The 24,863-nt window shown below is 34.5% G+C and overlaps 1 protein-coding gene across 11 annotated transcripts in view; it reads right to left on the bottom strand.

Moving 5' to 3' along the window:
- Window positions 1-24,863, bottom strand: part of TTN (titin) — a 243,116-nt gene that overhangs the window by 87,938 nt on the left and 130,315 nt on the right. For 10 of the 11 annotated variants that reach the window (XM_068685816.1, XM_068685811.1, XM_068685812.1 and 7 more), the window contains 36 exons: window positions 24,641-24,739; window positions 24,292-24,375; window positions 23,543-23,623; window positions 23,074-23,169; window positions 22,392-22,466; window positions 21,398-21,478; window positions 19,799-19,903; window positions 19,194-19,271; window positions 18,740-18,793; window positions 18,398-18,481; window positions 14,405-14,455; window positions 13,246-13,641; window positions 12,771-13,046; window positions 12,282-12,557; window positions 11,989-12,128; window positions 11,367-11,493; window positions 11,012-11,275; window positions 10,628-10,894; window positions 10,227-10,490; window positions 9,560-9,699; window positions 9,309-9,435; window positions 8,923-9,189; window positions 8,554-8,820; window positions 7,764-8,030; window positions 7,526-7,665; window positions 6,583-6,709; window positions 5,716-5,858; window positions 3,688-3,811; window positions 2,549-2,815; window positions 2,276-2,373; window positions 1,933-2,101; window positions 1,573-1,839; window positions 1,178-1,444; window positions 808-1,086; window positions 293-701; window positions 63-187 (listed from right to left, as the gene is read on the bottom strand). In XM_068685816.1, coding sequence (XP_068541917.1) covers window positions 63-187; window positions 293-701; window positions 808-1,086; window positions 1,178-1,444; window positions 1,573-1,839; window positions 1,933-2,101; window positions 2,276-2,373; window positions 2,549-2,815; window positions 3,688-3,811; window positions 5,716-5,858; window positions 6,583-6,709; window positions 7,526-7,665; window positions 7,764-8,030; window positions 8,554-8,820; window positions 8,923-9,189; window positions 9,309-9,435; window positions 9,560-9,699; window positions 10,227-10,490; window positions 10,628-10,894; window positions 11,012-11,275; window positions 11,367-11,493; window positions 11,989-12,128; window positions 12,282-12,557; window positions 12,771-13,046; window positions 13,246-13,641; window positions 14,405-14,455; window positions 18,398-18,481; window positions 18,740-18,793; window positions 19,194-19,271; window positions 19,799-19,903; window positions 21,398-21,478; window positions 22,392-22,466; window positions 23,074-23,169; window positions 23,543-23,623; window positions 24,292-24,375; window positions 24,641-24,739 — 6,381 coding nt within the window. Of the gene's footprint in view, window positions 1-62; window positions 188-292; window positions 702-807; window positions 1,087-1,177; window positions 1,445-1,572; window positions 1,840-1,932; window positions 2,102-2,275; window positions 2,374-2,548; window positions 2,816-3,687; window positions 3,812-5,715; window positions 5,859-6,582; window positions 6,710-7,525; window positions 7,666-7,763; window positions 8,031-8,553; window positions 8,821-8,922; window positions 9,190-9,308; window positions 9,436-9,559; window positions 9,700-10,226; window positions 10,491-10,627; window positions 10,895-11,011; window positions 11,276-11,366; window positions 11,494-11,988; window positions 12,129-12,281; window positions 12,558-12,770; window positions 13,047-13,245; window positions 13,642-14,404; window positions 14,456-15,418; window positions 17,369-18,397; window positions 18,482-18,739; window positions 18,794-19,193; window positions 19,272-19,798; window positions 19,904-21,397; window positions 21,479-22,391; window positions 22,467-23,073; window positions 23,170-23,542; window positions 23,624-24,291; window positions 24,376-24,640; window positions 24,740-24,863 lie in introns of all 11 variants that reach the window. The other variant, XM_068685817.1, reaches the window with a different exon arrangement.

Below are 24,863 nucleotides of genomic sequence, written 5' to 3' on the forward strand. Positions count from 1 at the left end.
GTGTATCATTTCTACTATCACTAAATAATGAAAAAATTAATCCTATTTAATTTTATACATACCTTCAACAAAAAGTCTTGCCCTAGATTTCCTGTCATCCACTCCACAGGAATATTCACACTCATCATCTAGTCTACAGTCTTTTATGATTAATCTGTGCAGGTTTCCATCCTTTTCAAACTGATATCTTTATGGGGAGAAAATAAGTAAGCAGCATTATAATACCCAGATAAAGATACAAAGTAAAGCAAGTGTGTTTAGCATATTAACAAGCATAATAAAACATGCATACTTTTTGCCTTCTTTGATTTCTCTGCCATTTCTGTACCATCTCACACTAGCTTTCTCCTTGGAAAGTTGGCAGGTGAAGACAGCATCATCAAATTCAGTGACGGTCTGGTCCCGGAGATGTTCAATGAAGTCTGCTGGTGCTTCTGTGATGAGAAGCTCTGCAACAGATTTGTCTTGTCCAGCAGTTACAGTGTATTCACCTTCATCTATAAAGCCACAGTCTTTAATGATGAGAGAGTGTTTGTATTTATCAATTTTATACAAAATGCGCTTGTTGAAAGTGATCTCTTCACCATTCTTTGTCCATTTGAGAGTTGCATTAAGGCGATTGACTTTGCACCAGAATGTGACAGTTTTCTTTTCCATGGTCTCAATATCTTCAAGGGGCTCAACAATTCTGAGATCCTCCTCTGTTAGGACAAAAAATAAAATGTGATTAATTTATATCCTCATTATCCTTACATGAAATTGAATACAGGATGATTAAACAGCTTTAATACAGTGGAAGCTATTTACCTAATACTGTTAATGCAGCTGAGCTCTTGACTTGTTCTCCTCTCTGGTTTGATAGTGAGATAGTATAGGTAGCTTGATCTTTCAACTGTGCATCCCTGATTCTGAGAGTGTAAACTAAATTCTTCTGGACAATAATATATTTTGCACTATCAAATATTGCCTCATCATTTTTGTACCATTTCTCTTTGGCACCTTCTTTATTGACTTCACAATTGAAGATAATTTCTTGACCCTCGTTAACTTCTTGGTCCTTAAGTGGAGTTATAATCCTGAGTTTTTCTGAAATTCAGAAAACAGAAGAAATATGACATCATGTAGTAGAAGGAATACAGTAAAATATGTACCTGTATGTTGATAAAATAAAGCTTACCAATCACTGTTAAGCGTGCTGTAGCTTTAGCTTCACCAACCATGACAATGTACTTTCCTGCATCTCCTAGAGTAGAGTCTTTTATCACAAGCGTCCTCTTTTTGCCATCTGAAATTATGTCATACTTATCACCAGACTCCAGAACTGTGTCACCCCAAAGCCACTGTACTGTAATTGCCTCTTTGGATACTGAACACACAAATTCAGCTTTGTCTCCTTCAAGAACCTCAAGATTTTGTGGTCTGGTAAGAAATTCGGCTGCAAGTTCTGAAAGAAAATATTTTTTTAGGTAAACGTTTTACTTTCTATTTATGAAGAGAATAAATCAAATAGTGTATTCTTATTGAACATTTTTTTTTTTTCAGAAAACAAAGACACAAAAGTAACTCTCTTACCATGTACAGTAAGTTTTCCTGTTGTACTAGAGCTTGGGAGCTTGCAAGTGTATTTGCTAGCATCCTCAGGATGAGCATTACGTATGACAAGAATTCGCTTTCTACCATCAGAAATGTATTCAAATCTACCACCATCAGGCACTTCCTCATCTCCTTTAAACCAAGTAACTTCAGCATTAGGCTTTGAGATTTCACAGATCAATTTTACAGTGTCATTTTCATTTACTTCAAGATCAGGAAGATTTTTTGTGAAAACAGCCTCTTCCTCTGCAACAAGAATTTGGAAAAACAATTAAAAACTTTCATCAAAATAAATTTCTTTCTTCTTCATATATTAGGTTATTAAAAAGCTGTGTTCACCTAACACTGTAAGTAGGCCAGAAGTTCGAGCTGTTTTTGCTTCACAGGCATATTCAGCTTCATCATCAAGGACACATTTACTGATAACAAGAATGTGTTCTGTGCCTCTGGAAATTATGTCGTATTTCTTGCCTTTTCTAATTTCAATGCCATCCTTAAACCACTTCACCTGTTTTAGAACAAATTGACATGCTTATTAACGTTAATATACTTACAATAGATTTCAGTTGTGTGTTGTTTTGCAACAACACTATGAACTTGTGAATTAAAAACAAAACAAAACAAAAAACACAACAATGTGTAGTAAAAAAAATTACTCAGATTAAGAATTATTATTATTGACCTTAACACCTGGACGAGAAATTTCACATTCAAACCGAGCAGATTCTTTTTCTTTTACTTCAAGGTCAGTTAGTGGTTTCAGGAACTCAACACGAATTGCTACAAAAACAAACAACAAAAAAAAGATAAATTGCTGCACCTGATATTATTTATTATTGCTATTCATAGATACTAGTACATAGTATCTATATAGTACATAGTATCTATATACATAGACAATGTACATAGTGTCTGTAGTACTTAGATATTTTCTAGAAATTCATAAATGACTCACGTTCTACATTGAGAAAACATGATGTCTTAAAATCTTTAGCATCACAGGTGTATGTTTTTGCGTCATCCAGTGTGCAGCCATGGATAATGAGTTTTCTGACCCTGCCATCAGAAATTATTTCATACTTCTTTGTTTTGTGAATTTCTTCTCCATTTTTGAACCATTTCACTTTTGCATTTTCCCTGGAAACTTCACATTCCAGTACTGCAGTGGCCTCCTCTTCAACAGTCTGGTCCTCGAGTGGTTTAGTAAATTCAACTGGAGGTTCTGAAAGGGGGAGATAGATTTTCGATAGAAAAGATGCAAATTTTTTCCGGCCTTTTGCTAATACAGAACTCTCCCATGTGGTTTACTAACCTTTTTTTTTTTTTTTTTTTTTGACTGAATAATTAACAATGTTCTTAGACTTCTCTACTGAAGTTTTTTATTATTTTAATCCCTAATAATACTCAGTTAATTCAGCCAATTTACTCATTTTCAGCTTACTGTAAAAATAGTTTCAATTATCTCCTTGTCCAAGAAGATTTTAATCGCAAATCATTATCACAAAGCCATTATCACATTATTGCAACTCAGCTTCTTTAGCCACACTACAGCCATGTGAGCTCAGCAACTCTGAAGTTCTATCCTGAACTTTAGGAACTTTTTTTTCTTTTTTTTTAATAGCTAAATTAAAAGCGTGTGCAGTTTTTTTGACTTAGCTTCACACAGCTAAGAAATCTAGCCAATATTATGTCACTTGACTGGTGTCATAGTTGTACTCTCAGGTTTCTAGATACTCTAATGCAAGAATCAGAAGCAAGCTGTGAGGAGATATAGTGGCCAGCATTCATGGGTCATGTTGAGGCCAGCTGAATGTTCAAATCTGCAGTGAAGCCCTGGAAACCTTAATTCAACTCCCGTATCTGACATGTTTCCAGTATTTCTTTGTTTCCCCAGATCTTCTGTGAAGCATAAACATTTTAACTAAGTGGATATTTTAATCATGAAAGTTGTCTACCAGTCCACTATTGCATGTATGAACCTCCTAATCCGATATATGGTGTACATATAATATACACATATTATGTCCTTTTGCAGGGTGAATCATGAACAGACTATTAATAGAGACTATGGTATAATTAAAATGACTGACTTACCTTTCACAAAAAGATTTGCTTGAGTTCTGAAATCCTTTGCAGTAAGTGAAACTTCTCCTGCATCAGTTAACTTGACATCTCTAAGAGTGAGTGAGTGAACTCTCCCTTCAGCACGTGTGACAACCTTAAAAAGTACATAAAAAAATACCTGTGTAAATATCTAGAATAAATATTTGAGGAATATTTACTGAAATTGTTAATTGTTACCTGTGGAGTTTTTTGTTTACTTTTATATGAAGTTTGGATTATTTCCTTTTGTATACACTAGATATATCTCAAGATACAAATGTTGTGAGGATTTTGAGAATCATTTCTGTTTTGTTCTTTCACTCATGAGAAGCTGGAATTTCATGTTCCCACACATTTTACTTGTGTCTTTATATTAGAAAACCTGAGTTTACTATCAAATTCAGAATGAACCTTGAGATCATGTTCATTTTGAACATATACTAATAAACACCAATTAATTAGTTTATAACTTTATGGGAAAATGTGTTATTCCTGTCTACATCAAAGTAAAAACTTTTAGAGAAATTTAAAGGGGTTTGGCACCCTCCCCATATACCCTTTTTCAAATACTAAATTCGCTTTCTATTATTAAGTTTTGGTAGAAGGTTCTGTGTAAAGGAACGTTTCTGTTTTGTTTGTTTGTTTTCTTTGCATGATTAAAATACATGATTCTTTGCAATGATGCATTTTAACATGGTACTCCTACATAAACACCACTTCACAAAATTTCAGGTGAAGACAAATGACAGTTTTGAGTGTATATGTAAGCTGAAGGAATTTTTTTTTTCCATGAAATTCAAATGACAGCAAAGACAAGAAAAAAATTATGCTCCATCATACAGAACTATAGAACTTGTAGTATCTTGTGAGGCAGTAATAACTAACAAGTCACTGTAGTGATTAATACCTTTCCATATTTTTATAGCTAGGCTGAGAAGTGATTACCTTGATTTATTAAATGTCTCTTCTGTTGATTTTCAGTTTTGCCTATCTGTCTTTAAACATAGTAATAGAGTTGCTACTTCTTTGATGATTTTTTTTTCTGATTTCTATATTCTATTTTTTGTAGGAAATAGTTTTAATTTAAGCAAATCTGGTGAAGCTTTGAAAGATCTATTTTCCAAAATTGAAAACAAACTGTTAAAATTATATCTTAAGGTAAAAAATATGGACTGAAGTATTGTCAGCCACATTATTACAGGTTCTTAAACTTTGCTACGTCATATAATGCCTTTAAAGTTTACTTTGTATGAGGTTTACAACTGATACTTTAATTTGCATTACTTCTCTTAGGGCTAATATTAAAAAAAAAAAAAAAGAAAAAGAAAAAAGAAGTCTTAAAACCAGTCTTAAAATCTTTTTTTTCTTTTTTTTTTTTTTTAATTTTATCTTTTTATAGTATCTCCTCTTCCATTAACTTTAAATATTAAGTTGGCTGCATTCCAGACTACCCAGATCTCAAAGCTAAGAGCCAGCACTTGATGAAGGGTTAAAAATAGTTAGTGAGAAGTGCTTGACAAGCAAATCTGTTTAGAAAGTTATCTGGAGAGCCAGAACAAATGCCTGAAATGGAATTTGAATCCTCTTAATCCCCTTATATGCAGAATTGGACTGCAACTCAGCATTCAGTAGAAAAAAAGCATTTCCTGATAGCACCTTTCAAACCCTCCTCACTGTTACTGCAATTAATCTGAGAAAAAAAAAAAAATCTTTCAGTATCTCTGTAGCTCAGTCTCCCACAGTTATCAGGCACTTAAGTCATAGTTTCCCTTTGTACAATAAAAACTTATAGCATTCCAGATCCTCCAACTTCTCCAGGAAAAAAAAAAAAAAAAAAAAAAAAGACGTCTGATTCAGTGAGGATTTACCATTTTTACCATTCAACACAGTAGCACTATTATATTCTTGTGACTTAGTAATTTTACTGGCAGAAAGTAAATGAGAAATAATACGGAGAAGAAAAGTGAAAGAGAGGAAGGAGGCACAAATATGAGGGAAAATAAAGGTTAGTCTCCTTACCTTATCACTGGGCTCCAGTTTCTTTCCTTGCAAGAACCACTCTACTGGGATTCCTTCATAAGAGAGTTCGCAGTCAAAGGTTGCTGATTCTCCAGCTGTCACTGTTACATCCTTGAGGGGTCTCAGCAAGCCTATTACTCGAGCTTGGTAAGAAGACAACATTATTTTCAGATTAGTCACTTCTACCCAAGAGAGAACCACTGTCCTTATGTACTAATCTCCATGGTGGCTTCCCTCAAGAGAAACAGACATCACAGTGCTGCTTGTTTAATTCCCTAAATAGAAGGGGCCACCCTGGGGTTTTAGGGGGAGGGCTAGTGACCAAAAATTTCCTATTTGCAGAGCGCGTTTCTTTAAATTGAACAAGGTCAGCAGGAAAGTTGCTGTGCATCTGTCTCTCAGCCAAGCCCTGCATGCCTAGATAAGGCATGTGTTTTCCAAAATAGCGAGGGCTAGGATTGGAGTGAGAAACAAGTGGTCTTCAACCATGTGGTCTGTCCCTGTCCATCACATTCTTAACCCTATCCCCAAATATCACTGTGATCCCATCCTCTCAGGTTAACATGATATTTCAATGCTGTAAAGCCTCTGCTTATGATACTTTGATTTCATAAGTGCATATGATGCCAGACCATGAAGAAGCATTCAACACCATCTCCTTACTTTTTCTTTTCCCATATGAATAAACTACATAAATTATAAATAAATAAGTAAATGGAAAAAGAGAGAACATTCCTTAACTTAAAGAGAAGACAGCTTGAGTAATTAATATTTGAGTTGCTGTTCTAGAAATAATTGCTCTGGGTTGAGTATAGTATAGAGATTTTTCCACCTTGTTTTCATTTAGGTAATTTCAAAGACACTTACGTTTCACTCGAAGGTGAGCACCAGATTTAGCATTTGCTGCTTGGAAATCTACTCCACCAGCTTGATCTAAGCGTACATTATACAGTGTAAGGAAGTGTTTTTTGCCTTCTTCTTTGATTTCACAGTCCTTCAAAAAGAAAAGTGAAGCAAATTTTTTCAGTATCTTTTCCATGCTCAGCATAAGAGCTTCATACTATGGATCTGTTATTTCCTCCACAAACCTCAGACCCAAACTCCCTAATATGCCCTCTAAATTTTCATCCATAGTTTAGGCCCTTTTCTTTCAGTCTCCTCTGTTCTAATACAATCTACTTCCTCTTAACAAGAAATGGCAAGAAGCAATGCATTAATGAGGGTAGCATGCATTAGCTGATTGGCTAGCCAATATATGCAGATACAGACCAGTCAGAAGGCTGAGAAGAAATAGGAAATACTAAGCTTTTGTTGTCCCTTTTCCTTGAGAAGGGTCTTTTTCTTTTACCCTTACACTGATTTTCATGGAACTTTTTATCTTTATGTATTTTTCACATCAGTACTGTAACATCAAAGCATTGCCAAATTACAGTTAGTCATGATTGTAGCATTTTTTTAATTTCCACATCCTACCAGCTAGGACTTAAGAATATTTAATTAAGCATTATGCCATTTTAAACAAATTTTAGCTACTACAGCAATAGTGAAGAGTTTGAAAATGTCATCCACATATATCTAAAACAAACATAAGAAAAAAACAAAAGGTAAATGCACCAAATCCAAAGTTTCAATTCTTAAATGCCATTACGTTTAAGAGAATTCTATGTGGCCTTAGCACTTCAGACACATGATAATAGAAAGCAGAAAGAATTTTCACTTAATTTCTGCAGCTGTCTGCTTCTCCTTCACATCCCAGTTCCATGCAATCTGTTAAGCCACACATAAGAAACATCTTAAAATATCTGCTTACAGGTGATTCAGTCAGGGGTTCTCCTTTTAGTTTCCAATTGCCATGGACACCTTCCTCAGAGATTTCAATATCAAAACGGGCAGTCTCTGTCTCAATCACCTCCACACTGTATAGCGGACGTATAATTTCAATATCCCTGTCTGGGGAGGCAGGTGGGAAAAAAATGATTGATTACCTTAGTTGCTAATGAACATCCAAAAGTTCTCTTTGACATAGCAACCCAGTAAAATAACCATACCTTCAATATTGAGGTTAGCAGAGGTTTGATCAGTACCACAATCACAAATATATTTTCCAATGTCTTTCTTCAAGGCTTTCTTGAGGATAAGTATTCTCTTTTTACCATCAGCCTTAATAACAACATTCTTTGATGGAGTAATTGGTTTTCCATCCTTCATCCATTTCACTGGGGCATCTGCTTTGCTGATTTCACATTGTAAAATCACTTCATCTTTCTCTACAGCAGTATAATCCTGAAGCTTCCCAGTGAAGTAAGGGTCTCCCTCTGCAAGTAAAAGTTAAGACATCTTTTAATATGAAGATTATGTCTTTCAGAAAGGAAAAGGGTTCTTACCATAAGATACATTTCATGCTTATGCCCTGCAAGGGGGATTAAATACAGTCCTTATAATTATTGCATAGTTATGTTGCAAAAAGAGAAAACAACAAATAGCTAAGAAAAAATTCAGTGTACTACTAATGCTATTGACGACATGATTTTGCTGTTCTAGGATATTCAGAGCAACATATAAGTATTTTATAGCTATTTTCACCACACTTGGATGAAATTTTGAAGTGATTTTAATTATCCTTCTGGAAAGTGGAGCCCCAAGGAAGACAAGCAAATTGTCAAATTGTCAAAAATCACCAAGGAGGTTTAGGCCAAACCCCCAAACTGAACCAAACCAAACAAACAACAACAAAAAAAAAACAAATCAAACAAATCCCAAGACTTTCTGATGATCTATTCATTTTTCATTAATACTTCTGATAATATACTTCATGTGAATTCTTTTGGGTATGCTTACCAAGAACAGTGAGTTTAGCTTCTGAGGATTTGCCCATAGCTTCCACTCTAATCTGAGAAGTATCATCAATAGTAAGATCTTTGATTGTGAGTGTATGAAATTTTCCATCATCTGTCATTGAAACCACTTTACTGGTATGTAGTCGCTGGTCATTCTTGAACCAGACAACAGGAATATTTTCATGTGAGAGTTCCACTGTGAACACTGCAGTTTCTCGCTCCTTTTTTGTTATATCCTTGAGAGGAGTAATGAATTTCAGGCGAATACCTATATTAACAACACATTTCATTAATAATAATGCTACCAATAAAAACTGTTCAAGGACAACTTTGGTGTATCTCTTTCCTAGAAAGGCAAAGTCAGACAAACCTTCAATAATTAGTTTTGCGCTTGTTCTCTTATCTTCAGCTTCAAACATATATTTAGCTTCATCGTCAAACACAACAGATTTAATAATCAGAGCATGTTTTGTTCCATCTGAAATAATTTCAAATCTTTCATCAGGAGTGATCTCTTGTGTTCCTTTTAACCAACGGAAAGTCTTGGGTTCTCTAGACACTTCACATTCAAACTTGGCCTCATCCTTCTCAAAGACCTTCACATCACTTAGTGGAGTGATAAAGATGAGAGGCAATTCTGAAATCAAAGAAGAGCACTTTCAGTTCAGTAATAGGTTTATATAGATCATTCTGCTCTTAGATTTGTTCTAGTGCCCTGAGACACACATGGAAATGTTGGCAAAGTGCATACTGTACCTTTCACTTTCAGATTGGCAGCGCTTTTAGCATTAGCAGCTTGGAAAGACACTTCTCCAGTCATATCCAGTTTGCAGTTATGAAGGACAAGAATATGCTTCTTCCCATCCTCAATGATTTCACACTCCTGGTGATAAAGAAAAAAGAATCCATCAAAATACGAGTATTCTAGGAAACTACTCAGCAAACATTATTATCAAATATGTTTTTCTAGTGTGAATTATGATCTAAAAATAGAGTAGCAGTCTCACAGGTGAAGGTGTTAGGGTCTCCCCCTTCAACTTCCATATAGGATGGACATCAGGCTCAGAAATTTCAATTTCAAAACGTGCTGTTTCACCAACAAATACTTCCACTCCATACAGTGGGCGTTCCACTTTAATTAAGCGAGCTAAAAGAAAAAAAAAAAAGTTCACATCTATTTATTCATTCTGTAACACAGAAATGCATGACTGGAAAGGATTTCAGCTCTCTTATTATCCCTTCTTTAGGAAATTCATATACTGTCACCAATAAGTATCTAACTTCTTTTTTAAAAAGTTCAAGTTTGGGCAGTATATAACCTCCTTCTGTAATATGTCTGAAAGTTCAGTTAGCTTCAGTAAGAATATTTTTCCATGTAATTCACTTATATGTTACAGTTAAATAAATTGATTTTGTTTTCTTGACTGTAAATGGACATAGGGAAAAAATGACCATTGCTATCATTAAAACAGCCATTTATGTATCTTAAGATATATTGTCTCTTCTCATAAATATATTTGACAATTGTAAATTTAGATATTTCAACTACTCATCATAACAACATGTTTTCTAAAGGCACATTTTTTTGCTGCTGTACTCTATAGAGTGTCTGTTTGCCTACAATGTTTTACAAAGGTTGCAGTACTTTCCCTTAGCCAAGGCATGATGACTTACGCTCAACGCCAACATTAGCATTTGTCTTGTCTGTTCCACAGTCACACTCATAAACACCCTTATCACTCTCTGTAGCCTTCTTAATCGTTAGGATACGGCGCAAACCATCTGTTTTTATGGAAATTCTGTTTGAAGCAACTAGTTCTTCACCATCTTTGTACCATTTTACTGGAACATCTTTGCTAAGCTCACACTCCAGTGTAATATCATCTTTCTCCACAGCACTGTAGTCTTGTAATTTCACAGTGAAGTATGGATCAGCCTCTACAAAAGGCATATTGGATATGAAACATTAAGTTAGTAATATAAATTTACTAAAAGATCAATATTTTGTCACGCTCCACTTATTAACATTGCTTATACTTATGCTATAGTGTGTTTTATATTGTTTCCATAATTACCTAAGACTTTGAGGTTTGCTTGTGTGTTCAAGTCCTTGACTACAGCCTTTATTTCAGAGATATCATCAAGTGTTACTTCTCTCATTTCTAGTTTATGAACTTTGCCTTCTGAAGTAATTACGACTGTTCTGCTTGTGTGGAGTCTCTTATCATTTTTGTACCATTTCACTGGCATGTCTTCATGAGAAAGCTCAAACTGAAAGTGAGCTGTTTCTCCTTCTTTCACTGTTTGATCCTGTAGAGGTGAAATGAACTTCAGCCTCACACCTATAGCATAGAAAGAAGGCATATGTAAGTACCACTGGAAAAAAGGCTAATGTGATTTTAAAAGATACTTATTTACATATTTATTATCTGTTAATTTGTACATAATAAGATACTTGCCTTCCACAAACAATCTTGCTGTGCTCTTCTTGCCATCAACTTCAGCAGTGTATTCTCCCTCATCATCAAACTGAGAATCATTGATTACAAGAATATGTTTCTTTCCATCTGCAATGATGTCGAATTTTTCTCCAATTTTCAGTATATCAGTGCCCTTAGACCATATAACATTGGCTTCCCTGGTAAGGACACATTCAAACCTTGCTTGGCGTCTCTCAGGGACAGTGACATCTTTTAGGGGAACAGCAAAGTCCAGTTCAATTTCTGAAAACAAAATGGAACATGTAGTTTGTAACATACTCAAAGTGAACACTTTTTAAGTTGTTGTTGTACTTCATTTCATGCTGCATTGTACCTTTCACTGTCAGGATAGCTGTAGTAACTGCATTAAGAGCTTGGTAAAGGACTTCACCAGCTTGGTCTAACTTGACTTTGTGCAAGGTTAGGAAGCGTTTCCCTCCTTCAGCTTTGATTTCACATGTCTGCAGGGATGACAAACTTTGGTAAATAAATGCAGATTCCTTGCTGCTATACATTTTTAATAAAGGAATTCTGTAAATATTTGATACACAGTAATGAGTCAGTCAGAAAGAAGACCAAACTTATTCAAAGGTTAAAAGTAACACATTTAACTCAAAAATTATAATAACAATAAAAAAGAGCACATTTCTTCAGCCTTCCAGAGTTTTTTTTAAATGTCAGCATGGTCCTCTGCAATCTACGTAAGATGTTTTTATTGTTGTCATAATAAAATGCTGTAATTCTGTGAGAAAACAAAACAGTTCAAAAAAATTGCCTTTAAGGTACATAACTCTTATTTCAATAAACATTTTTTTTAATAACAAAAATATTTAAACTTTCTACATTCTGGGCTGAGTAAAATTGGCATGCCTGCAAAGATCATACCACAATGACTGAAGCGAACCTGATCACAGTGTTTAATTTTAAGTAAACTATGTTAAATCAAGGATGCTTACAGGTGAGGGTCTCAGGGTTTCACCTTTCAGCTTCCATTCACCAGGAATATCTTCCTCAGATATTTCTGTATCAAAGTTTGCTGTTTCTTTCTCATAAACTGTGACATCCTCTAATGGCTTCAGAAGTTCAACTTCACGTTCTAGAATATACAAATTAGCACATAAATAATTAGGCAAGTTTTGATAGAACTTTATAGGAAGTCGTTACCCTTTTTTTTTTTTCCTGTTTGTTTAGAGATTTTTTAATTTTGACTTTTCATTTTTGAATATAAAGCAAATAAAAGGTTCCTTACCCCCAAGGGTTAGTTTAGCTGGGTATCTGCGACCTTCAACTTCCACTGAATATTCTCCAATATCAGCAGGGCCAGCATTCTTGATTTTCAGGAAAATTTTATTTCCTTCTTTCAAGATTTCTGTCTTATCGGTTGGTTCAGCAGGAATTTCCTCATCTCCTTTAAACCACTTAATGTTTGGTGTATCCTTGACAATATCACAGGTGAAAGTAGCTGTTCCTTTTGGTTTCACATGCTGGTCTCTTATAGGCTTTACTAACCAGTCTCTTATCACTTCTGCATAAAAAGTTACACAAGATACAGATTAATGGACTTTTAACATAAATAAAATAGAAGAAACAGAACTTAGAGATTTTATATTAAAACAAGCTTTTAATATCTGTAAAATGTTATCTGCCAGTTTATACTGTAATGCTATGTGGAAAATACTAATTTTAAAACAGCCCCAATATCCCACAGAGAAAGGAGAACCTGGTTTTGATTTCTTACCTACTACTTTAACACAAGATGAGCACGACAACTCAGAGTCTTCCACAGTAACAGTATAGGTGCCAGTATCAGCATCATCTGAATCAGTGATGGTGAGGGAATGCGACAAACCAATAATACCCAGAGCAAATTTCCCAGGCTTGTCTTTGATGATCTTCCCATCCTTTCTCCAAACCACACTTCTTTCTTTATTAAGCTCACAGGTCAAGTACAGTGGCTGGCCTTTAATCACAGTGACTTCTTCTTCAAGTGTTTTCACAAACCGCACTGGGAGTTCTGTGGGAAACACGTTTTGATTTGTCTCATTTGTACAAAGAATGTGTCATGCAGAATATCTTACATATCAAATTGTGTAGTGATCAATGAAAATTAAAGAATGCATCTAACAATCACTGTAAATTCAGAATGTAACAGTATTACTAGCTTTAGGAGTAGCTAGCCTTTAAATTATTGACAGATCTGAAACAGGGATTACCTTCAACAATGAGTTTGGCTGTAGAGGTCTTCTCTTTGTTACCCAATCGTAACACACAAGTATATTCACCAGCATCTGATAGCTGGACATCAATAATATGCAGCTTCCTATCTTTTCCATCTGCGATAAACTTGTGCTTTGGGCTCTCTCGGATGTTACTTCCATCTTTCATCCAGCTGGTAATTGCAGTGGATGGTGAAATAAGAACTTCAAAGATTGCAGAAGACCCAACAGACTCTGCTTCTGTCAGGACTATATCTTTCATCTCCTTGACAAACTTCAGTGGCACAGCCTTAAGTTGATAAGTGAATGGAGGCTCTTCAGGAGGTTTTTCACCACCACTGCCGGGCCTGAGTTTCCTTCTTTCTGCATCTGCTGGTGAAGGTGTCTTCTTGGCTGTAATTCAGATGCAGAAATTAATAATCTAACCCTGATTTACTGCTTTTATTGTAAGTATTCTGCAGAGCCAAACTGGAATGGGTTTGTGACCCACCTATTTCACTGATGCATTTCAGAGTGTTGGTGGAACCTTTAATAGAATTTCAACAGAGCTAGCGAGTAATATTAAATTTTTGAGTTATATTACCTGAACTGAAATAACTGGGTCTCAGTACAATTGTGCTGACCAAGTTTTACTATGTAATCTTTCAAAAATTTATGCCTGATTACCAAATCTCATCTACTGAGATCAAAACATGGGAGAACAGAATCATGCATTTATGTCTTGAATCTGAAGGGATAAGTATTTTGATGGAAACTGTGTTTAAACTGTGTTTAAACTTAAACATAAAAACTATTTGATTTTTATATATTTCAAAGGAGGTGGAGTAGTTCTCCCACTGTCTTTTCTTTGCCCCGAGTGGACTAGTCGTGCCCTGAAGGGGAATGCATTGCCTTGCTTACATGATGAAGCTGTGCTGGGAGTCTGCACAACCTCTAACTACATACATACTATATCTGACTCTGGACCTATCTAATATTCTCATAATGTCTAGCTATTGAAACAAGCACAGAAGGTTAACAGCCGTTCTCCAGCACAACCTCTAACTACATACATACTATATCTGACTCTGGACCTATCTAATATTCTCATAATGTCTAGCTATTGAAACAAGCACAGAAGGTTAACAGCCATTCTCCATCACATAACAACTTTTACCTTTGACTGGGCTGATACCCTTCGGAGTTTCTTCTTTTGATGGCTTGGCCTCTGAAGCAGAACAGCAATAGCATTAGGAATGGAGTTTAATAGACTTACATATGAAAATTAAGACAAGCGTTTTTGTTTTTTTTTTTTTTTTATAAATGAGATTTTCTCTTTTTTTAGTTATATACACATACAAGGGAAGGAAGATATAGACATACATATATGTCTATACAGCTTATACAGTCTATATCTGAATGGTAAGTTCAGTATCTTCAAGGGTGGAAAAGCCATATATTCAGCAATGGGGACTGAAAGGCAGCTTAGGAACTCCTAGTTCCTCAGTCTTGTCCCTTATTTTGTAAAATTCTGCCATTCCCTGACACTTTTCTCACAATTAAACTCTTGATCAATACTCACCCATCAACCACAATAGTTCAAGTATCTATTAAAAAATACATTTTAATTGAGAAAAACACACACTTTTACTAATGAAGACAACAAAAATATAAGTTGTAAAAATTAAATATATGTTTTGGTACAATGTGACATTCTTATAATTTCCATCAGTTGCCCAAATTGTGATGACACATCTAAAACTTTTGAAAATATTTCACCCACTATACTGCTTCTCATCATCATTTTGTGAAAGGAAATATAAAATATACTTTTAATGTCAGAATGATGTGAATGAAATGCAGGACAGATTTTATTGCAGTGGATGGAAAAATGAATACTAGAAGAAATGGTTTAGTTTTTCTGAGGCGATAATGGCATGTAACATGATTTATGCTGTCTTACAAAAATGTAAAGCTCAGACAACGAACATAAACTACATGGATATACATACATAGACTAAGACAAACATATCAAGAGTGGCTGAATGCCAATGCAGCCAGCTAATACACTGGATGGAAATGTGAATGGTGTTAAAGAAGAGAAACAAACATCACAATGGAAAATAGTATTTTCTCTTGAAGCAAATAGTAAGAGCACTTTGTGGAAGAATTTGGCAGCAGTCTTCCTCACCTCGCTTTGCATGAGACTTTGCAGGAACGTCCAGAAATTGATGTGATTCTCCAGGTGCATCCAAATTCCTGCCCTCACTTAAAAGGCTACCGGCCTGCTCATTCATGTGAGTGGGTTCTGATTTCCAGTACTCCTTCTTTCCTACATTCTTCGGAGTGATTATCTTACCTATGCTTGAGGAGTGAGTGATTGTTTCACTTGCAGATATTCCTTTGCTTGATGGTATTTTGTCTGGAAGGTTTTCCTTCTGTTTTTTCTTGCTAAGAGATGTGCTTTTTCTAATGCCATTTTTAGCTGCTGTTTTTTCATCTGAAGTAGGTTCTGTACCTTGAAGCTGTCTTCTAGAAATCTTCACTTCTTCCACAGTCAAAGAGTCTTTCTCTTCTTCAGTTTTAGCTTTGCTGCCTTTAAGGGCTGGAGCTTCTTCACTTTCATCTGGAGAGGTATGAAGTTTATGGAATTGGTTTTTATCTTGGCTTTTTGGTGGCTGAATAAGAGCTTTCTTTATGGACTCAGTTCTGTCAGCTATTTCATCTGTGACTCCTTTTTCATGTTCTCCTATGGAAACTTCACCTTCTATTCCTCCTCCTGTAATCACTGTATCAAATTCTTTCTCCACAGGCAACTTTTCAGGGGCATTTGACTGTCTAAATTTGTCTTTTAAGTGGGTGCTGAAAGTAGTTTTGTCTTCATTCCCTGATGTTATCTTCTTGCTGATTTTTCTATCACTTAGTAGTGCTTTCTCAGTCAATATTTCTGAACCCTCTGCATAATAAACTTCAGTGGGTTCTCCTTCCTGTGCAGAATATTTAGCTCCTGGTTTCATTTCCACTACTTGTGGCTTAGGAATAGACTGTTCAAAGATTCTGTAAAATTTTTCTCTGGGAATCTCCTCTTCTTCAGTGGGGTATTCTAGATCAACACCTTTTTTCAATGCTGGCTCAGTAGTCTTATTCAACAGTTCTAAGGAATATAGTTCTAAGGAATATGGTTCTGCTGATGTAAGGTCCATTTTCTCATCATCTTGAATAGTTTTCATTTTATTTGCTTCTTTACTAAGAATCTCATCAATAGGAATTTCAGCTACTGTAGTACCATATTTCATCTGTTGAGTTTTCTTCTGTATGTCACTGTCTTTCATGGATTCTTGAAGAGGAACTTCAGATTTCTCTAGAGTAAATCCTTCTCTCTCCTCACTTCTAATCAGAGGAATTTCAGTTATTTTTGTTTCTGTGATACTCTTTACAAACAAAGTTTCATCCATAATGGGAGATTCCTCGGGCTGCAAACTTATTTTTGATTTTCTCCCTTTTCTTAGTATTTTCTGGTCTCCGGGCTCATAAGGCTCTCTGAGTATACGTTTAGGTACAGAAGCTGACTCAGTTTCCTCTCCTTTTTCATGCACAGGAATCTTTCTTTCCTGAAGAACCCTAGACTTGTCAGAGACTCTCTCTATAGCACGTTTCTTATGAACAGCCAATTTAGTTCCACCCCCCTTTTCTTCTCTGGAATCACTTTCCTCATATTCAGATGACATATAGATCAACTTTAATTCCCCATCAGGTAGTAGTGGTTCATCTTTTTCATAAATAATGTGATCTATTGTAACTTCTCTTTTCTCACCTGTAGGGGTAGGAGTTTTTCTTGAACCTGTTTGTGTCATTTCTGGCTCCCCTCCTTCAGGAGCCAGCACAAAATATTTAAGGGCCGCTTGATCATCTCTCTCTAGCTTCAGTATTCCATCAGCTGTTTCCAGTGAGATTTTCAACTCAAGTGGCTCTATCATTTGAACATCCAGAACTGTCTCCTTAGGACTTACTCTCTCTTTGACATGTATGTGTTTCTCAACTGAAATCTTCTTTAACACAATTGACTCACTCTTGTCTTCTTCCACTGGGGGCATTTTACCTTTATGCTTTAGTACAGATGGTGCATCAGGCTTTTCTGCAGCTACAAAGGTTTCACAGGTAATTTAGAGAGTTAAAATCCATAAGAATAAGCATCATAAATTTTAAGACAAAATTTCCAGCTATACCTGAAATAAAGTGAACATAGAACACTATCTTCATATAACACAAAATTTATAATGCAACACACACACAGAAAAGATAAGAAAGGCACAGACAAACAGACCTAAGTAAACCTCTGTTATGGTGCAGAGCATCATCCCACTAGTATGCCAATCCAAATCCAATCTAAGTTGAAAGTACCAGAAAATAATGGTTCTCTAAGACATGGCCTTCTACATAAAATGGTTCAGTGGTGCCACTGCAGGTCTGGCTACATCACCAAATCAATGACCATGAGACATTCATGAGCGGGCTTCTCAAGTGCCCAAGGTCTGAGCTGTGCTTTAAGATAAGGCTCTCTGAATGATGGGCAAGCAGCATGTACATCAGCTCTATTGACAGACTTCAGACTTGGAGTGCTTCCAGGAGAAAGGACTCTTTTTTCCACAGTGGATACAACCTAGGATCCTAAGCATATAATAGGAAACTAGCAATACTCTAGTTTTTCAAGACTACTGCTACTGTTCCTCATGATTTCAGTAACAATTTATAAAACAGAAATCCAAATAATGCAGGAATTGTTTAGAATTATGTGTAAACCTTCATTTGCTACACAGAAAACTTAAGATGTGAGTCGTAAGACATACATCAAAACACAGAACTGCATAAAGGAATCAACAGAAAACACAAATTTCATAGTTTCATATTAATTTTTGACAATTAATAAAAACAAACATTTAACTATCCAGAAACAAGAGTACAGATTTATCTCAATGGTTTCTCACAGACACAAGCTTCTTTTACATTAGGTGGCAGTATCAAGAATAACACGATACTGGGATAGGATCTCAAATCTCCTTGTAATGAATGAGTTGTATGATTGTACAGCTTGTAATTCTCTTTATCTTGAAGGTATTTATGTATCTAACAGAGAAAATCCCTATAAATAGAATAGAACTAACATAAATACCTGCTTTCTTTCCAACCACAGGGACTGTCACTGGAGTAGTAATAGCTGGCGTTGGTTCTGCTACTGGTTTTGGAGATTTTAAAGCTGTAGGGGGAAAAAAAAAAGGAGTTCTCATTTATTTATTTTCATTTATTTATTTCAATAAATAATATTGGTTTAGACACCGTGTTCTCTAAGATGGTCTGCAGAATGTACGAATGTTCCAGTCTTTATAGTACTAAAGCTAAGATGTATTTTTAATGTCCTTTTATCCAGAAATCTCTGAATTTAAAGTTCTGAATGGAAAATAAAAAAGATACACAGGAAAGGCTACACTGGTATTCATGACTAAAGACGACTTACCTACTGCAGGCTTAGATTCAGGCCCAGGAACTGGGATAGCTGCTTGCTTAGGTTCTGGCATTTCAAACACAATGATTACAAATAGGTTAATGTACATGTTTTAAAATCTCATTGAATATTAAAGTTAGAAGCAACACTACAGAGAAAGTTAATAGAAGACAGAATTTGTATCTTATTTAGCCAAAAAGCAAGAAATTTACTTGGGATGAATTCTTGTAATGCCAGATACAATGGGGGGGGGGGGGGGGGAGAGAAAAAAAGATGAATTTTTCAAGCACTGAAGAATCAAAGACAAAAAGAAATCCAGAAGAACACAAAGTGGTTAATCAGTATATGTCACAGACAGACTGGATGACAGTAATGCATATTATGCATATGTATAATATAGCATGAAATGCAGCAAGGAATATAATTTAGTTGCTGCAATAAGGTATATAGCACCACGCATCTGTACCTTTTGGTGGTTCAGGCACATGTTTCTCCTCCTTTTTTATGACAGGTATCTCAATTTTCTTCTTAGGAACTTCTGGGACTTTAAAATATTATTTTGTAAGATATTTTGAAACATCTTGCATCCCCAAATACAAATTTCTCTAATATATTTAAAAGTTTTCATTCTTTTTAGACTTTGAGTTTTAGATTTTTGTAATCTATCTTTAAGACAAGGACTTGAATAGAAACGCTAAGGGGGCAAAAGGACAAATATTTGCAAGACCTTAACCAAAGAATATTTGGATTAACTATTTCAGCATAGTTATATTTTTATCAGTGTTATAAATTACTTGTAAAGTTCTCGACTATACACAGTGAAGATGAGAAGTAATCACATGATGCAGAAACCAGATCCAAATATGGAAATGTGGATGACAAATTTGGATATGCTTCCAGCAAAGCTTTAATTCACACAATTAGGTTTATAACAGCCACCCATTAAAATACGAATTTAAAAAATCAGAGAATTTTGAACTCTGAATTTCAGAGAATATTGTGGGATTTATTTATTTTTTATTTATTTTTGGCATTATGTTTTAGCAGATAGATTTGAATGAAAACTAATACCTTCAGGTTTCTTAATTTTTTCTACTGGTGTAGGTACTGGTTTAACTTCAGGCTTAGGTTCTTTCTCTGGTTTAATTTCTTCCTCTTCTGGCTTCTTTTTAAGAACTTTAAAAGAAAAGGAATTTCAGTTTTTAAAGCACAGATAAACAAAATAATAGTATAGTGAGCAGGACAGAAGACTAAACATATGTAAACAACAATAAAGAACTAAGCACATAAAATATTTAGTAAGATACTGTTATGAAAGCATTTTAAAATTCAAAGTCATCTAGAGCAAAAAGATGCTTATTTAAGACCATTCCCTCTGAGAGAAAAGATGTGAGTGTTAACTGCCAATGATAGAATAAAATTTCTTATTGTAGAACCTTCATGGAAAAGATATGGTGTGTATATATTTTGGAAAAATAGTAAAAGATATTATTATAATACTGAGATTTAAAAAATAACATGATCTATTCACACGTATATGCGTAAAGTAGGTTAGTTAATAATGACATTTCATGTCAAGTTATTTTTAATCTACAAACTCATAACCAGTATGAGATTAAAACTGTGTTAGATTAAATAACATCACTTCAGTTTCCTAATGCTTGCTTTTCAATACATTTTAGGAACTGTTCTTAATGTATTTTTGCATCTACATTGAGTAAATATTGGATTTATTCTTTGAAGCTCTGGTTAGCAGACAAGTGCCTGTATAGAATACTTGAATAACTTGTCAGTCCCTTGCCTTCTTCTGCCAAAAATGTCATGTAGTACATTTGAATGATGAATTAGTGTACATAATCATGCCTTAATAATTGAAGTTACAGGCAATTTTAGGGGACAAAACACAGGATTATGGATTAAACTCCTATTGACATCAGTGATGGAAGAAGGCTAAATAATTTGTTGTGTTTGGAGAAAAATTTTTATTGTGGCTGTTTTTCATTTTACTTATAATTGTCCTCTCAGATATTCATTTTGGGCATCTGATGAGACATGTCAGAAAAATGAACATTATGTTTTACTAGACTGTCTGAAATTAGAAGGTGAGCTGCAAGGTACATGGGCATGAATAATGATCCCTGCCCATGTTTCAAAGAGAATGGGAATTAGTGCTACCTATTTTTTAAGCAGTAACTGAGCACAAAGTAATTCATAAGACCCCAGACTTTGCAGAAAACAGCACTGATGTCCAACAGTCCAACTAACCCTTGGGAATGGTGCAGTACTTTTAAGAAAACCATAAAAGAGAATACAGTTTTACTTATGTGATTTTTAAGAACATTTACACTATTGCTGGAAAATATTTAAGTGTCCACAAGCTGAAGACAGTGGAAGTTTTCCCTAAGCTTTACATGGAACAGGAAAACAGAAGAAAACTATAATAGGGAAGCAGTTTTCAGTGTCTTGCCTGTTTTCAGCATACATCCTTTGGATTTGTTAGACTTTGGGATACTCTTGCTTCATCTCTGCAGCTATAAACTCTTTCCCCAATACACATACATGAAGTAGTACTTTGTTCATGTAATTTTTCACACCATACAAAGTTATTTAGGGGAATACACTGAGCGATGTTAATATGCTGGGCTTTTATACCACTACAAGCTACTATACCTCTTTTCAAAACAACTTCTTCTTTTGGTGGTGGGGTAACTTCAGGAATTACTTTGCGAGGTTTCTTTACAAGTCCAGGAACTTAAAAGAATATTATTCCAGATTTTATTACAGGTTCATAACAGTAGTGAGAGCTAATCAACAACTAACCACTCCAAACACACACAAAGAAAATGATGGTCAACTACTGAACATTCAAAGCAAAGGTAAAACTGGATTATTTTTAATAAAAGGATTATTTTTAATCCTTTTTCCATATTATTTGTTTTCAGTTGCCTTACAGACTTATACATAAAGGTAAATTTTCATACAAAACAACAAAAGAGAAATATGGTTTAACAAGACTAGAAAAGTTATGTATTCAAAGAGTTATAGTTACATTTTAATCACCTTTTTCTCTTGAATTACATGTTTATGTAACTCATCTGCACTATCTACGATACTCATAAAGATATAGTCAGTTTAATTGCTAAACTTTGAGCAGCATTAAAAAGATATGTTTACTGTGCTGCTTAGCAGCTTGTCTAAAGGTCCAGTACATATGAAAAATATAAGGGAATACTTGTAAAGCTGCTTGGTCAATTCATAATTCATTGCCAACTCTAATTTGTCTTCTCACAAAATTAAGTTACATTTCAGACAAATGGTTGAACTATGCCATACACATTTAAATAGTATAGTACTTTTTATTTCTCCTTAAGCAGAGAACTGAAATGAACATCTACACAAGAGACAAACTCATAAAACCACTCTCTTTCTTACTCTTCTGTGATTACCATTTTTTTTGCAGTTCGTTAATATCAAGATGGGAAATTAAAGTGAACATAAATACAATAACATGAACATATATATTCAAGACTGGAGTCCACTCGAATTACAACCTAATAAAGACAACATTTGGTATTTCTAAGCAAATTGAAGAGGATACTGAAAACTACAACTCTGGGCTCAAAAGAGGCTTCAATGAAGTAAGATGCTTCTATTAGGTAGGTACCTTTAGCAGGTGGGGGTTCCAGTTTTGGAGACTCAACAGGTTTTGCAGTGACAACTTTCTTCTTTGATTCAGGAGCTTTAAAGAAAATTATTTGAATTTTATCATATACATCATTAGATTAAAAAAACAAAAAACAAAAAACAAAAGAACCTCAAACTTTCCAAAAAATTCAAACAACTGATTAATACTGTTGACCTAGTAGAAAGACAAGAACTACAAAGTTAAGATTCTGGCTGATTAACTGTTTAGAAGAAGTATGATGAATCACAGTTGATCTGAAAACCATGTTCACAAAGTAGCACCAGTAAATTATTGCTGGTAGTTCTTTTCATTTGCAAGACTGTGTTATAGATAGCAGAATTATGTTAAGAATAGAAGAATGTGTTAACTTTCAAAATATATTTTTTTAAAATACATGGATTTAATCAATAAGTTTTGAAAAGAACCCACGCAAACTGACTTGGCATGACACTGGTGAAGTAAAAAATATATATGCAAAATATGGTGAAAATTCATACAGGCTTTAGCATTAGTAAGATGAACCATTAGAATAATAAAAAATTTAAAAAAATGAACCACGGTGATATGTTTTAAAGCACGCTTTTCAAGATTCATCAGTATAATTAAAAAAGGATTATATGCTTGAATTCCCATTGTTAATGGTGGATTCAGATGCTTATACCTTTAAGTAGTTCTTTTGCCAATTTAATATCTTCTGTTGGTGGAGTAGGTGCTGCTGGTTTTCGCTTTTCAGGAAGCTTCTTTTCAGGTTCCGGCGCTTTAAGTAATATTAGGTAGATTTAATATAAACTCACTACCACAGTAGGTGTGTGAAGAGTGCAAATATAAAGATGGTAATTTTCCATTTCCAATTAGGTTAATGAAAAAATCACACAGAATTAATTGGAGTATAAAAGAGCTATTGCTTTGTAGCTTGCACACAACACAAATATTCAAGTTGATATAAAAAAAAAACACATTAATAACATGAGAACAAACATGGGAAGCAAAATGATAAGACTCCAGTTGACAGGAAACAAAGAGAAAGCAACTAAAATAAGAGCATACAGGTACACATACAACACAGCAAGAAAAAAATAATAATGCACAAAAATAAAAGGTGTCTGAAAGCCTCTAGGTACTTTGTATACCTTCAACTGGCAAAGCCTCTACTTCTGCAACTGAAATTTCTTCTGTTTCTTCAAGTTCAACTTCCTTTGAGATTTCATATTCTTTAAAGAACATTGATAACTGGTGTAAGTTTCCAATGATAAGATCATTTCACACAAACATGCAAATAACACTAAAAAGAACGCTACTTCAATATACACAGACAAATAACACATTGGGATTCCTTCACTCAGAATCTGTTCATACTGTTACCTCTGCAGTTAGTGCATGCCTTGAAAAAACTATTTATATGTAAGTTTAACTAAATGTTGTGTGAAGAATAGTGCTTTTTATGCGTACAACATAAATTAAAAATTAAATTTGTGGATGAGTATTTGTTACTGGAAAGAATAAAAATGGTATATGTTCTCAGTTCATTCTAGATTATAACATGAATAAAATACCAAACAGTAGGTTGCAAGAGACTTGAATTTAGTGAGAATTGATTATTGTATAAAAGAGAATAATATAGGATACTCATTCTTAAGAATATCCCATGTAGAATCATGTGAAAATACTTAATTTAAAAAACTATATTTTACTCTCATATATGAGAATATAATATTAGATGTAAGAAACAGACTGATATAATCTAAAACATGAAGTGAAAAACTTACAAAACTTACAAACACTAGAATGGCAAAAAAGAGGACAAATTATTTTTAAAGCTTATGTTTGGAAGAACTGGAAAAATGATTATCTTTACGATAATAGCCTTGATGGCCTATACCTTCACTTGGTAGTGGTTCAGGTATTTTAGGAACAGTGATGGGTATTTCCTCCTCTGGGACAGCTTTCTTGGGCACCACAGGCACTTTAAAAAATATTAGGTTGTTTTACATGCATGTATACAAAGATATGTACGAAACATTAGAAAGACAAAGATAACTAGAACACAGAAAATCACAATGAATAAGAGTCCATAAAAATTAAGGAGTGTTTATGCTACAGAAGATCTTTCCCTGGGTAGTCAACAAGGTAATATAACTGACACATTTTATATACTGAGTTATAAGCAAAGAAAAGGGAATAGAAAAGAAAGGATGTATTTTCAGGAGGCATCTCCCAGCAATATGTACCTTTGGTTGCAGGAGGCTCTGGTTGTTTAAATTCTGGCTTTTTAGGTGTTGCAAGAATCACCTTCTCTTCTGGGACAGTTTTCTGTGTCACTTCAGGGGCTTTAAAAACATTAGTTAATTTTCATTTTTGTGAATATAAAATGCATATATATGCACAATGATGAAAAGTTCAATGATGAGGAAGAGATTCAACATATGAAGAATAAAAGCTTCAGTAACATTA

The sequence above is a fragment of the Anas acuta genome, chromosome 6 (assembly GCF_963932015.1).
Source record: "Anas acuta chromosome 6, bAnaAcu1.1, whole genome shotgun sequence".
NCBI lineage: Eukaryota > Metazoa > Chordata > Aves > Anseriformes > Anatidae > Anas > Anas acuta.